The following is a 13,942-nucleotide window of genomic DNA, read 5'->3' as shown; positions in this document are numbered from 1 at the left end:
ATATATATATATATATATATATATATATATATATATATATATATATATATATTTTAAAAACACCCAAGCTAGAACATCATAGCTCCAATTTCATATGTCAAGCATAACCTTCAAACCACACACAGACACAGAAAGTTCATATAGTGGCAAAGTGAACATACTGCCCATGGTGAAGGTGTGTACAACCACAACTCCCGAAACCAATAACAATCCATCTGCCTTGCAGTTGTAATGCCAGGCGGAGATGGATGTTATGTCAGTAATGCACTTCTCTTGTGGGCCACAGTGGTAAAAATAGGTTATAAGAAGATTATGCCTCTCTCAGTTCTTTCTTTGTGAGTGTCAGATAAGTGGGGGAAAAGCAAGAATCATAGCACATTTACCTTCAGTTTTACAAATAACTAGTGACATCTTGGTTTTTTTGGTTGCGACTCAGACATGTTCTGAAGACTTTCATCTGTTTTTATTTCAGCAAATTATTGCCTGTGAAAAAAAAGTCAGTGCAACACTAGCTCATTCAATTGTTTTTACTTGTTCTGGACCACTTAAATACATCAGTACATCTAATTTGTTTGTGCTTTTCAAAACTTGTCAAAACCACATTGGAAACTTCCACTTTGACAATGAGCAAAAATAACTGTACCATTTTATTAGAATCATATGGCAATATAATCTAATCTAATTTAAAATGTAGATCCATAATTACCCATTCATAACAATAAATGCACACTCTTTGAAATAAAACTACTGGAAATTTTGCAGGGGGGATTTGATTGATGTTGGTAAGTTTGGAAAACTATGATTCACCACTCTAGAAAATACCCTATATCCTTTCTTTGTTACCATTAAAGTCAAGGAGGCCTCTTACAAAATTAAACCCAGATGCCATCTCTGGAGCGACGGTGTCCAAAAAGGGCCCTATTTTCGAAGAGGAATGCACATTTCATTTAACAGAAAATGGTCAGAGGAACACCTTCTTGTGAACTATCTGTGTGCCCAAATATGTAAACAAATAATATTTCAACAGTTTCAACTTTATAAATGTACTGTGTATGTAACCTTTATGTATTTGACAGCAACATTTTGTGAACCTTAGGGTGCACAAATGTGTTTTTTTCCATCTACAAGATGACACTGGCAACCTTTAAAAAATATATTCAAAATGTTTCTTATAAATATGGAAACAACATAAAGTATGTCTGGCTATTAAATAAAGCAATTATGTTCCTAATTTTTAGGACTGAGAGTTGTAAATTTGAGCATTTGGGCATTTATTCATCTTGGATTAAAAAAACAAACAAACCAATATTGCACTGTTTCACTGGAGGGCGCTAACACAAAGCACCAGGTGTCCAGGGAACAACTTGAGAAAGGAGGAGGCCATTCACCAGCCTGTTTTAGCTACACACACTTAGCTACTGTTAGCTAGCCGGCGGCTAACGAGCAAGCTAAAACATCAGTTTGTCTTAATGTCGTCCGTCTCATCAAGTGATGGCAGGAGAACGGTGTTCACAAACCGAAGCTGGTGAGTGCTGTGCGTGCATTGGATCCGCGACAAAACATTTAGTATTATCACAGTTTGCAGCTGTGTGCCTGCTAACGCGCTAAGCAACCGAGTATAACCTGGAGCTAGCTAACGTTAGCCCGGCTCAATAGCAACATTAGTTAGCACCAAGCTAACACACTTCTGTTTCTTTTCAGAACTGTATTACCTCATTGCCAGATTTCTGCAGTCTGGACCCTGTAAAAAGGCATCACAGGTAACAACATACAATAAGCAAAATATTGACTAGAACCGTTAAGAAAATGAGTAAGTAGCTGGTGCTAGCAGCTAACGCTAACTGTGTCCGTCTGTTGTTAGATTCTGATTGAGGAGCTGGAGGAGTATGAGGTAGGTTCAGCTGGTCCTTTCTGTGTTTATTGACATGTGTGGTTTCCGTACTGCTGCGTATCAGTTCGCTTTTTGGGCAACTTTTCAGTAATTGTGGCCGGTGTCAGTTATAGGAGCGTGTTGCCGAGCCGTGAACATACTGGTAGTTTAGTGCCGTCTCTAACCGCTTGTTTTTTAACTTTAGTTGGTCCCTCAACGATGGAGTTGGGACGGGAAGAAATACAAACGGACCTTCCAAGACTGGGTGAGTGTGAACTGTCATAATTAACCTTTTAATGAAATAAAGCGTGTAACCTTTATGTTAATCGACAATTATCTCTTCGTGATGGAAATATTTTAGTTAAATTAACCACCCAGAAGAGACGCGTTGGCAATGTGTTTATGTTTATTTTAACACATTTAAACATTTATATTAGCACAGGCCCGTTGGTAAATAACTATATATAGGCTTTGGTATCGTGTGGGCTAGTAGGAGGAGATTAGAGACGAGGGTAGGTAGTGATAGGCTGAGCCAGATCCAGAGAGCTGTCAGTCATCCGTTGGAGCCAATGAAAGCACAGTTGTATTTGCGAGCGAACCGGAACATCCGTAAGAGACTCTTGTGATTGGCTGTGAGCTTCTCTGCACCGCCTACCCCCCCCCCTCAATGTTTTCAACTAGCTGCATTACAAAACCATGTCACAATAATGAGCAAGTATAAACAGGAAGAGAATCAAATAAGTTAGGTAATTTTTGAGGAAGGAGTAATACATTACAGAAAGTCTAAACGGTGTTTATTTACATTATAGTTTAAGTTGTGTCTTTGAGGATGTTGTGTTCCAGTCTCATAAGTTATAAACTAATTGATTAGAATATCGACAAGAATCTAGTTTAGATGCCAGCTGACATTTGGTTTTTTTAACACCAAGAGAGGCTTAGTGGAATGTGAAAACATTTTTGTATTTAAATGATGTTTTGCTGCTTTGGACACAATTAAAATGTTCTTTAAGGGAAATTAATGTATTTTAAATGGATGAATTGTTCGGACCAACATATTGAACAATATTAGCTTATTTCTGATATTTTGGTTTAGATGTACATGTCTGCTGATGTCTAAAATGTCCCAGTCTGTACACGTCATGGTCACAAATCCTCAAATTGGTCAGTTCAAATAATTGTGGTGCTGCCTGTTAAACACACTGGCTGTTAAACAGAGCTGTAGTTCATTTCATGTTTTTGCACTTTTTAGTTGTTTGTTGTAGCATTTTTAAAAAATGTAACAGAGATGATAATATTTTAGTGTTTGTTATTAAATGCTACTTATATATTGTATGTATTGGTTTGTGTTATTATTGTTATTATTATTAATAGCAGTCTGTGACTTCTGCAGGTGATTTTGAACCAGCACATTCCTGCAGACTATCTGCTCCGTGTTTGTCAGCGAATAGGCCCGCTCATAGAGAAGGAGATCCCACCTAGTGTTCCTGGAGTCCAAACACTTCTGGGGCTGGGAAGACAGTCCTTGCTTCGTACTACCAAAAGTAAGCCTTTCTCTCCAATCCACCATAGTTGTTTTTTGTGGTTTGTTGGTAATAGATCTGTATCTAAATCAGTGATCATTCATGATTTTGAATTCATTACCTGTGTAATTTAGGTTGTAGCCACAAAGTATGTAGTGGCTCAGCTGTTGCTGCACTCCACCGAGGACGTCCACCAGAACCTCCGGTCACCAATGGAGAGGCTCCCAGTGTTGGTGTGTAAAACTTTCAAAAATATATTTCTACCCATTAAGAGGTCCCGAAGTCGCCTCGACCAATTCAGGTAAATCTGCTTTAGCAGTTTGTTGCTTCCACTAATCATTGTTGTTTGTCTTCATATCAAGTGGCCATCTTGGATGCTCGCCAGGCCACAGGCACAGCTCGCTTCAGCCAGGCCCTGCCGTCTTCCTCCTACCAACATATGAAGATACACAAACGTATCCTCGGCCACCTTTCTTCAGTCTACTGTGTAGCCTTTGACCGCACCGGCCGTAGGATATTTACGGTGAGTGGTGATTTCTGGTTCAGATGATTACTGCAGCAAAACTCTTATTTGTAGGTTTTCACTAGTTGTGTTTCCGTCTGCTGAGTCACACTTGAGCAAACTATTGGCAGGGGTGAAGTACGTGAATAGAAAATTTCAGATGAGTGACGATGGATGCTCTTCAGTCGAAGCCAGTTCCCAGAGAAGCAGTGTTTTTATTTGTTACCAATGTCCTTTGCTGTTTAGGGTTCTGATGACTGCCTGGTGAAAATCTGGGCCACAGATGACGGTCGGCTCCTGGCAACCCTCCGCGGCCACTCAGCGGAGATCTGTGACATGGCCGTCAACCACGAGAACACCCTCATTGCCTCAGCAAGCTGCGACAAAGCCATCCGAGTGTGGTGCCTGCGTACCTGTGCACCCGTCACTGTTCTGCAGGCCCACGGTGCCTCCATCACATCCATACAGGTGAGACGGGTGCATTTTAAACAAACAAATCTGGTAATGCTCCATGATGTTTAACCAACACTAACTTTCTTTCCCTTTTAGTTTTGTCCTGCTGTCAAAGGGACAACGCGGTACCTGGCCTCCACCGGTGCAGACGGCATGGTGTGTTTCTGGAAGTGGCACTCGCTCAGCATGAAATTCCAGTAAGTGTTTAAAGCATAATTTTAAGCTTTTTAAGCTTTTTTTTTTTGTAGATCTACCATTTCTAGCTCTAACAGTTTTCATGGAAATGACTACAGCTGTTGTGTTTCTCCTCTTGTCTCAGTGATCAACCCGTCAAGTTTGTCGAGCGGTCGCGTCCCGGAGTTCAGGTCTCCACTTCCTCCTTTAGCAGTGGTAAGTTTCCCTGTCTGCTGTTACACTTTTGCAGCATTTATTATGTATCCCAGACAGTGATGACATTTTAATCATTGTAGTTTTTTTTTGTTAAATGAGTCCCTTTTGGCAAAATGGGAAATGTTTTAATAGTTTGTTTTAAGATATAAGTAGTGCTTACTGATATAAGGATATTGTTGTAGACTGCATATGTTCTTGTCACGTCCATTTCATTCTTCGTTCACTGTTAATAGGTGGTATGTTCATGGCCACCGGTGGCACTGATCACTTGATCAGAGTCTACTACCTTGGTGGTGACACTCCTGTGAAGGTCTCTGAGATGGATGCACACACGGTAAGAAACAAAACGCATTCTTGTTCCATTCTGTTTACCTTAATTGAAACAAGATCTCTCTATAAATTAAATACATGTCCTCTCTTCCTGTTTCAGGATAAAGTTGTAGTCGTCCAGTTTAGCAATAACAGTGACAGGTGAGTGTGCTCGCTGGGATCATCGACTTCAAATAGTTTTTCGTTGTGGTTTTTCGAAGCCTCTGACTTGTATATGTGTCCAGCTTAAGGTTTGTGAGCGGCAGTCGCGACGGCACAGCCAGGATCTGGCATTACCAGCAACAGGAGTGGAAGAGCGTCACTTTAGACATCGCTGCCAGGCTGCCTGGGTAAGAGAGTGAACAACCTTACAGAGTTTGACGGAGCCTCGTCCGTCTCCGCGAACCACTCAGTGTTTCATGCCTGATGGGATGTTTTCCTCCAGGACTGCTGTCGCCAACGGGGATGATAAAACCAAGCTGGTGGTGACCATGGTGGCCTGGGACCGTGCAGACAGCACCGTCATCACAGCGGTGTCCAACTACCTGCTCAAAGTGTGGAGCACAACCACTGGACAGCTGCTGCATGTTTTATCTGTAAGTGGCTGAAGCTGGTATTTTCTGCTGTGCAAAAATGAACAAAAAATGCAGTTTTTTGACCAATCGACCGCGCGATGCTCCCTCTCTTCAAGGGTCACGATGACGAGGTGTTTGTGCTGGAGGCTCACCCGTTTGACTCCCGCATCATGCTGTCTGCCGGCCATGACGGCAACATTTACATGTGGGACCTGACCAAAGGAGCTAAGATCCGCAACTTCTTCAACATGGTAATTCATCAACAATGATCAGTAGTGTTCTCTCTCTACGCTGTCATCGAGCTCATGTTGACATTTCTGCTTCCAGATTGAAGGGCAAGGCCACGGGGCTATTTTTGACTGCAAGTTCTCCGCTGATGGGCAGCATTTTGCCTGCACTGACTCACACGGCCATTTACTCATCTTTGGCTTCGGCTGCAGCCGACCATACGAGAAGGTAATGACACTTAACTGTTAGAAACTTATTTACCATTGAAAAAAAATCTCTCTTTTTTTTTTTTTTTTTAAAAGAACACCATGAATACAGTTAGACATCATGGTGGATTTGAGGTTACACATACTGCTCTTTAATCATAAAACCTGAATTGACGCCAAGTGTCATCAACGATCTGAAACATTGAAGGCACGACTGCAAATAACCATAAAGAAGCTCTCTTGTAACTTCCTCTGTGTCCTGGTCTGCCTTGCGGAGGAAGAAGCAAGCCAAAGTTTTTTTTTCCCCCTCATTAGCAACACTAACGTACTCTTTATTCCCTCCAGATTCCTGACCAGATGTTCTTCCACACGGACTACCGGCCTCTCATCCGTGACTCTAATAACTACGTGCTGGACGAGCAAACGCAGCAAGCCCCACACCTGATGCCTCCACCCTTCCTGGTGGATGTTGATGGAAATCCTCACCCTCCTCACTACCAGCGCCTGGTGCCCGGAAGAGAGAACTGCAAGGAGGATCAGCTGGTACCCCAGCTAGGATACATGTCTAACAGTAAAACCTGCTCATTCATTACTTGTACCACTCAGAATGCTTGTGTAGTAATTATATGGTATGTATTGTAAGTATAACTGACAGTTTCACCCAAGATTGGCCTCTTTTGCTGCTTAGGTGATGGAGAGTTGGTTGAGCAGGTACTTGGCCAGCAAACGGCAGAAAACAGAGAGAGCCTGTTGGACGATCTCATCAGACAGTTGCAGAATGAGCAGGACGAGCGTCACAATGAAGAGGAGCCGGCTCCAGACGCAGAGGGTATGTTTAACTTTACATTGTGCAAAGTAAAGTTGTGGTTTTATGATATGTTCTTGGTTTGTCTGGTGTACTCAGTGTAACTTAAATTATGCCTTTTTAAAAGTCTGAAATGTATTGTAAAACTGAGCATGAGCATTATGTGGGTACTTTAATAGTTAAGTGTTGTTAACGTCTATTCCCAAAATGCCATATTTGCCAAGTAAGGTATTGTCATAATAAACAAATCTCTTCGTATTTTCAGCGGGTGATGAAGCAGACGTGGAAGCCTCCTCTCCGGCTGCTGAAACACACAGGAGTGGGCAGGTGGGCGGGGTGTGGCAGATGCAGCACAATGCCCTGCGTAGTCAAGTGGCCACCGAGAGGGACCTGCTGGCCTGGAGCCACAGAGTGATGGTCAATGAAGTGCCAAAAGGCATATCCAGGTGAGGCAGATATAGGTAGATGTAAGGACATTGCAAGGAGTCAATTTAGATTTTTAAACAAATTCATATTTTTATATATATGTTTTCTTTTTTTTGTGTTCATGGATGGAAATTATTATTTTTTTATTAAGAGTTGTCGAGGAGTGCAGACGAGCCAAAAGCGACATGGAATGTTCTCTATACAATGCAGAGAGGAGGAAGAAACCAGCAGCCTGCACACCCAAGGTATGCAACGCTTACCTTCACAAAAATATATAATTTATATGACGATTAATTCCTGCTCGACTTATTTTCCAACCTCCTCCCGCACACTTTGTAGAGCGATCTGCTGACTTCGCGCCTGCGCTCCCTGCGGCCGACCAAGAAAAAGCAGCAGCGCCACGCCTATCAGACCCGCTCAGCTCAAGTCCGCCGCGCCGGGACCAGGAGTCGAAATTCCAGCAACCGACGTAACTCTGACAGCCAGGTGGACTCTGACAGTGACGGAAATGTACGCTCCGTCTTTCTACTCTACATTTCAAAAAAATGTGACATGACAAAGTGGAGCAATGTCTGTCTACTAGCATTCATAATAGTAAAGGTGCTTTCTGTCTTTTTGTTGACAGGCAACAGCGCAGGCGGAGCAAAGCGCTGCCTCCTCTGATGGTGAAACTCAGTGGCAGAGCGAGAGCAGCTCCAGGTAAATCTCTTTTACTGAGTGGCCTTTTCAAGATGTAGTTACAATCGCCCAACTCACATCAACCCTCTTTCCTTCTCAGCAACTCCTCCAGTGAATACTCTGATTGGACAGCCGACGCTGGGATCAACCTCCAGCCACCGAAGAGACCGACCAGGAGGTCTGTACAGCCCAAAGGTTACAGCAGCTCTGAGGAGGAAGAAGGTGATGGCGAGGCAAAGGCCAAGAGGAGGGACAGCGAGAAGAGGAAGAAGCCTAAGGAGACCAAACAGGTACGCTAGCAGCCCCTTTACTCACAGTGAATGTCTCCACCACACAATGCAGGAGAAATTCTGGACTTGATAATTTTGTTCTTATTGCACATACCTAGAAACCCACAGCTTCTCTAGCTGGACTCGATGCGGAGGAGTGGCTTCCACCGTCGTGGATAATGGAGACCATCCCACACCGCTCTCCTTTTGTTCCACAAATGGGAGATGAGGTAAGGAGTGTCCTGCTCATATCAAACCGAAAAATACATTTTATCACTTGCATTTTGATCATGATTCTCTTGTCCTCCAGCTCATCTACTTCAAACAGGGCCACCAGGCCTACGTCCGGGCAGTGCGCAGGGCCAAGGCCTACAGCATCAATCCACAGAAGCAGCCGTGGAACAGACTTGACCTCAGGGTGAGGCGCTGTGTTATTTAAAAGGCAGTGTTGCGTAGAGGCCCTTACATGCTCCATTAGACAAGCTGTTAAGAGAGTTTGTTAGCAGCAGCCAAATGTTGTAACTTTCACAAAGTGGTAATCTTATGGTCGGGCCCACTTTCCAGGGCAGTTGGCCAGCTAAAAAAAATTGTCAGAGCTGAAATTCTTTCCTCCACTCTCTGTCGTACTTTCACCACAGCTGAACCGCATAGTTCGCCTCTGTACTGGTAAAGATCAGTAAATATTTATATTAGTGCTAGGCAAGTTAACGCGTTAATTAATTAACGCCGACAATTATTTTATCGCACGCTTTTTTATTTTGTATTATTAAGCGGACATTTTGAACACAAGAATCGTGTGTGTGTGTGTGTCTGCGCGCGTGCGCTGGGTGTCTCTTCCTGCTGCCACTCCCCCCGGTCCGGAACCCCCCCCTTCACTCTGTCACTGTCGGTCCCTCCTGTCTCACACACACATGTGCACGATCGTCTCGTAACAGGATCCAACGTGACAATATCAAAATACATATTGTCGTGTTTTTAAATAAACATAGCACGTGAGAACAAACTGCTCTTAACTGCAACTCTTAGCATAACTTCCCAGGTTCCCATGCTTCACCTATATTCCCCTGGGTCCTAAGTCTCTCCACTTACAGCTTCTTATCACCCTCTATGTACCAACGTACATTTATAACAAATACCACACATATTAGAGTTTTTAAAGTTTTTTTTTGTTTGGAATATGTATAATAAGCATATCATTTAGTTATCACTGAGAATTTAGCAAACTTACACAGTTTTTAAGGTGTATTTTTCAAATTGTTGCAATACACTACTTTTGAATTCATTATTGAACTTTGCGCATAACAATGCGATTAATCACAAATAAAATCAAAATAACCCTAACCCAAATTGTAATAGTTGCCCAGCACTATTTTCTAGACATCAGTCTTTTTTCCCTTCACACTACATATTCCAACAAGTCATATGTCACAATATGGCAGTATGTATATATATAAAAAAAAAAAAAAAAATGCCTCTTAGCATCAGTTGTTTTTAGCCATGCTAGCGACTTGGCTCTATTGATCAGTCGGTCCGCCACTTTGGTCCAGACTGAAATATCTCACTATAACTATTGGATGGATTACCATGAAATAAAGATATCCGTGGTCCCCAGAGGATGAATCATAATGTAAATTGATGGTCCCCTGACACTTCCTCTAAGTGCCACTATGAGGTTGATGTGGCTTCGAGTAAAATGTTTCAACAACTGTTGGATTGATTGCCATGAAATTTGGTACAAATATTCATGCATTCCTCAGAAAGAACTGTAATAACTTTGGTGACTTTCACCATCCGTAGTTTCAGTATGTCCGGTACTTTATTTTATGAGCAAATGACGAAACCAATGACGTTCCCATCAGCCTGCTGTGGTTAATGCTTATTAGCTAAGCTAAGGTGGTGAACATGGTAAACGTTTTACCTGCTAAACATCAGCACGATAGCATTGTCATTGTTAGCATGTTAGCATTCAGCTCAAAGCAACGCTGTGCCTAAGCACAGCCTCACAGCGCTGCTAGCATGGCCAACATGGCATGATAGTCGCTGCTTGGGCTGCTGCTTGTAGCATCTTCCATACAGAGGTTGTTTTTGGCTTCATGCGCTATCATCGTAGAATGGTACAAAAGAAAAAAGGTTTACAGGGGTTGTTGTGAAAGAAACTTGTGGAGAACAGCTTCACCGTTTTACCCTTTGTGTATTTTCCTCTGCCCCCTCCAGGACCAGGAATCTGTGAAGGTGGTTGGAATTAAATATGAGGTGGGACCTCCCACCCTCTGCTGCCTCAAACTGGCTTTCTTGGACCCAGTCTCAGGGAAGATGACCAATGAGTCTTTCTCATTAAAGTAAGCATTCACATCCAGTATAAACAGTGCAAGATAATAATTGTTGAAGCATGTGCATTTCATTTCATTTTTCATTCCCACACTCTAAAGGTACCATGACATGCCCGATGTCATAGATTTTCTGGTACTGCAGCAGTTTTACAACGAGGCTAAAGAGCACAACTGGCAGCCAGGTGAGTGTTTTAAAGTGATGTGTTTACCGCTCATGATGTGATTTGATTTTACCTATTACTTACTTATCATCGGGATGTTTTCTGACATACACCGTGCTACCTAAATACAAGACACAACATTTAACCAAACAACAAAACCATATTGCTAACATCAGACAGCAGAGGCCGACTTAAAACCCAAACTCTGATTTATTAGTTTAATAGGCTAAGGAACAAAATGGTTGTTTAACAATCTAGCCTGTGGGGCTCTAAATCTTCTGCATGATGGCAAAAGCTGATTCTTCAAATATAATGTCTGTGAGAGGGGTCTGATGCATCAATACCAGCCAGAGACAACATTGTTTTAGTGTACGCGGTTTAAAAACGGATCAAGAACATGTTCATTGTTGTGGATAGTGTACCGTCCTTCTCTTTTGTTTGATCTGGTCTTGGCTTTGCTCTCCTCAGGTATGAGGTTCCGCAGCATCATTGATGACGCCTGGTGGTTCGGCTCCGTAGAGGATCAGGAGCCTCTGCAGCCAGAGTACCCAGACAGCCTGTTTCAGTGCTATGCAGTGAAGTGCGTGTGTGTTTCTGCAGTGTTTGTGCTGCTGGAGTGTATCCATAGTGCTCTCACTTAATGCTCTTCTTTGTTGACCCAATGTCACGCGTCATCACAGTTAAATCAAATAAGCGATTGTAATCTTGTATACAGTGTGATTTCATTTATTTATTTATTTTCTTGTTTCATCAGGTGGGATAATGGAGAGCGGGAGAAAATGAGTCCCTGGGACATGGAGCCTATTCCTGAGGAAGGTCAGTGGTATTATTAATGTGACAATTCCATCAAGTTCTTAACCGATGTGATGGTTTGTTAGATTACAAACAAAATGTCAAAAGATTTCACCAAGTTTAAAACACAATTGTACACCATAAAACCTGCAAATGAATAGATGTACTTTGTGACATACCATTTCCATTCAAACTGGACTATATATTTATTTCATAGGATTTTACCCCAAGAAATTAATTTAATGATGATACTTTTCTTCTTAATAATTGAATTGAAGTTTTGATTATGGTTGTGAATCAGGGCTTTAGAAGAAGAAATGTATTTTATTAGGATTGTGTGGCTGATAATTATCTGTAATTCATACTAGTTTTGAACAATTAACTAAATACCTTTTCATTTTCTGACACGTTTTGTGGCTCCATCAGCGGCGTTGCCTGAACAGGTTGGTGATGGCGTGGAGGTGGCCGAGGAGGAGCTGAAGGCTTTGCTTTACACGCCTCAGGAGGGAGAATGGGGCGCTCACACGCGAGATGAAGACTGTGAGAGAGTCCTCCATGGCATCGATCAGCTTCTCACACTGGGTATGCCACCAAAGGGTTGACGGCTGTTTGTTCGTTGCGGTAAAAGTCTTATCTTGTCTGCCATGTTTGATCTGGTTCCTGTCCACAGATGTAGCGAAGGCATTCGCGTCACCAGTGAACCTGCGGGAATACCCTCTGTACTGCACCGCGGTGGCTTACGCCACTGACCTCGGCACCGTCCACAAACGACTGGAGAACCGCTTCTACAGGTGAGGCAGCGCACATAGACACGCACGTTCCACCTTCGCCATAAATTCAAAGTCCAGATGCCAATGCATTGACATTTGAGCTTGAAGTGCATTTTTTTCTCGTCTGCTGCAGGCGGATCTCTGCATTAATGTGGGAGGTGCGCTACATTGAACACAATGCCCGCACTTTCAACGAACCCCAGAGCCCCATTGTAGCAACGGCCAAGGTGGTGACTGATGTTCTCCTGCACTACATCGGGTAAGAAGCACCGTTCATGTAATAGCCACCTCCATGGTATTCTGGGGTAACAGTAATGAATACTTCTGCACATGTGTCTGATGCCTGAGCCCTCTGTCTCCTTCAGCGACCAGAGCTGCACAGACATCTTGGATCTGTATCACAAACTGAAGTCTGAGATCAGCAGTGGAGGAGAAGCTGAGGTGAGATTTTTAGTTTTTTTTTAACATTATGGTAACTATTCTTTTCATTAGATTACTGTATTTGCTGTAAATAGTCGTTTTAAGTTTGTATGTGTGCCTCTGCAGGCTGAGTTGGATGTGGACTCTGACACCCCGGGCACATCTTCAGGACATTGGGTAAGAGGGACCAGAGTCCAAAGTCTTAGAGCACCACAGATTTAAATCATCTGCAGTAGCGTCGGTCTTAATTAATTTAATCTTCTCTCTGCCAGGGAGCCGACCCGAATTCCAAGAAGCGTGGTCTGGTTTTGGATGTGAATCTCTGGCTAGGTCAATGCAAAGAGCTGGTGCGTCGAATGCTTGTCTCAGCAGATTCCGAGCCGTTCAGGCAGGCAGTGGACCTCTTTGAGTATCCGGTAAAACAACTTTTAAATAACATGAACAATGCGTGCCGAGGGTGTGTAATTATATGGAGAATTGAAATTACAATGAACCTCATTAACGTTTCTACTCCACCTTGTTTTGTGCAGGACTATAGAAACATCATTGACACTCCCATGGATCTGTCTACAGTGTCAGAGACGCTGGTAGCAGGGAATTATGAGAGCCCGATGGAGTTTGCCAAAGACGTGCGCCTCATTTTCAGCAACTCCAAAGCATACACGCCGAACAAGAAATCCCAGGTGAAAAAGTAGCATCACTGGGATTGAAAAAGCGCTGCAACCGTATCTGCGTAAAGTCTGACAAAGTGGTGGTCCAGTAGATTCACTCTGACCTTCTTGTTTTATGTCTAGATCTACACCATGACCCTCAGCCTGTCGGCCTTCTTTGAAAAAAACATCATCTCCATCATCTCCGACCACAAGTCGGCCATTCAGAATGAACGGCGGGCTCTTCAGAGACTCAGTTACAGAAACAGAATGCACAACGGAGGCAACTCCCCGCCTATTAGCCCCTCCCCCAGGTTCTGATCCTCATTGACAAACTCGACACTCCTTATTATCAAATTATCTTTTTCATTCCAGTGTGTCTGCAGCTCCTGAAAATATCTCAAATGTGCTACTTTAAACGCGAGGCCTGTTTTACGCTTAACATTCAGATTTAGGAAGTCCTTGTCCGGATCTAAAAAGGTGTTTCAAAGCCTTACATTTAAGCTGCAGGCACCCTGCTGTTATATAATGAAGTTAATTATTCTGAAATGTTTCTTCTCCCTGTTTCCATATGTCCAGCCCTAAGGG

At 42.9% G+C, this 13,942-nt stretch overlaps 1 protein-coding gene across 1 annotated transcript in view; it reads left to right on the top strand.

The window, feature by feature from the left end:
- The first annotated feature begins 1,407 nt into the window (after positions 1-1,407).
- brwd3 (bromodomain and WD repeat domain containing 3) overlaps positions 1,408-13,942 on the top strand; it is a 14,146-nt gene continuing 1,611 nt past the window's right edge. Inside the window, exons 1-38 of the mRNA XM_068716364.1 lie at positions 1,408-1,525; positions 1,702-1,760; positions 1,862-1,891; positions 2,076-2,135; positions 3,261-3,411; positions 3,525-3,623; positions 3,753-3,913; positions 4,139-4,360; positions 4,442-4,542; positions 4,665-4,735; positions 4,969-5,069; positions 5,166-5,206; positions 5,290-5,394; positions 5,490-5,640; positions 5,736-5,870; positions 5,947-6,075; positions 6,399-6,624; positions 6,742-6,882; positions 7,124-7,304; positions 7,436-7,529; positions 7,624-7,794; positions 7,910-7,983; positions 8,063-8,252; positions 8,351-8,461; positions 8,542-8,649; positions 10,446-10,570; positions 10,661-10,743; positions 11,191-11,302; positions 11,477-11,538; positions 11,941-12,096; positions 12,185-12,305; positions 12,418-12,543; positions 12,650-12,725; positions 12,831-12,881; positions 12,977-13,120; positions 13,235-13,387; positions 13,499-13,668; positions 13,934-13,942. The exon at positions 13,934-13,942 is cut by the window's right edge and continues 80 nt beyond it. Of these exons, the coding sequence (XP_068572465.1) occupies positions 1,492-1,525; positions 1,702-1,760; positions 1,862-1,891; positions 2,076-2,135; positions 3,261-3,411; positions 3,525-3,623; positions 3,753-3,913; positions 4,139-4,360; positions 4,442-4,542; positions 4,665-4,735; positions 4,969-5,069; positions 5,166-5,206; positions 5,290-5,394; positions 5,490-5,640; positions 5,736-5,870; positions 5,947-6,075; positions 6,399-6,624; positions 6,742-6,882; positions 7,124-7,304; positions 7,436-7,529; positions 7,624-7,794; positions 7,910-7,983; positions 8,063-8,252; positions 8,351-8,461; positions 8,542-8,649; positions 10,446-10,570; positions 10,661-10,743; positions 11,191-11,302; positions 11,477-11,538; positions 11,941-12,096; positions 12,185-12,305; positions 12,418-12,543; positions 12,650-12,725; positions 12,831-12,881; positions 12,977-13,120; positions 13,235-13,387; positions 13,499-13,668; positions 13,934-13,942 (4,334 nt within the window). The 5' untranslated portion in view covers positions 1,408-1,491. The remainder of the gene's footprint in view (positions 1,526-1,701; positions 1,761-1,861; positions 1,892-2,075; positions 2,136-3,260; positions 3,412-3,524; positions 3,624-3,752; positions 3,914-4,138; positions 4,361-4,441; positions 4,543-4,664; positions 4,736-4,968; positions 5,070-5,165; positions 5,207-5,289; positions 5,395-5,489; positions 5,641-5,735; positions 5,871-5,946; positions 6,076-6,398; positions 6,625-6,741; positions 6,883-7,123; positions 7,305-7,435; positions 7,530-7,623; positions 7,795-7,909; positions 7,984-8,062; positions 8,253-8,350; positions 8,462-8,541; positions 8,650-10,445; positions 10,571-10,660; positions 10,744-11,190; positions 11,303-11,476; positions 11,539-11,940; positions 12,097-12,184; positions 12,306-12,417; positions 12,544-12,649; positions 12,726-12,830; positions 12,882-12,976; positions 13,121-13,234; positions 13,388-13,498; positions 13,669-13,933) is intronic.

Source organism: Cebidichthys violaceus, unplaced genomic scaffold, assembly GCF_023349555.1.
Source record: "Cebidichthys violaceus isolate CVI_PGR_0920_01 unplaced genomic scaffold, fCebVio1.0.p SCAF_20, whole genome shotgun sequence".
Taxonomy (NCBI): Eukaryota; Metazoa; Chordata; class Actinopteri; order Perciformes; family Stichaeidae; genus Cebidichthys; species Cebidichthys violaceus.
The sequence above is the reverse complement of the archived record's forward strand: the minus strand, read 5'-3'. Positions and strand labels throughout refer to the sequence as shown.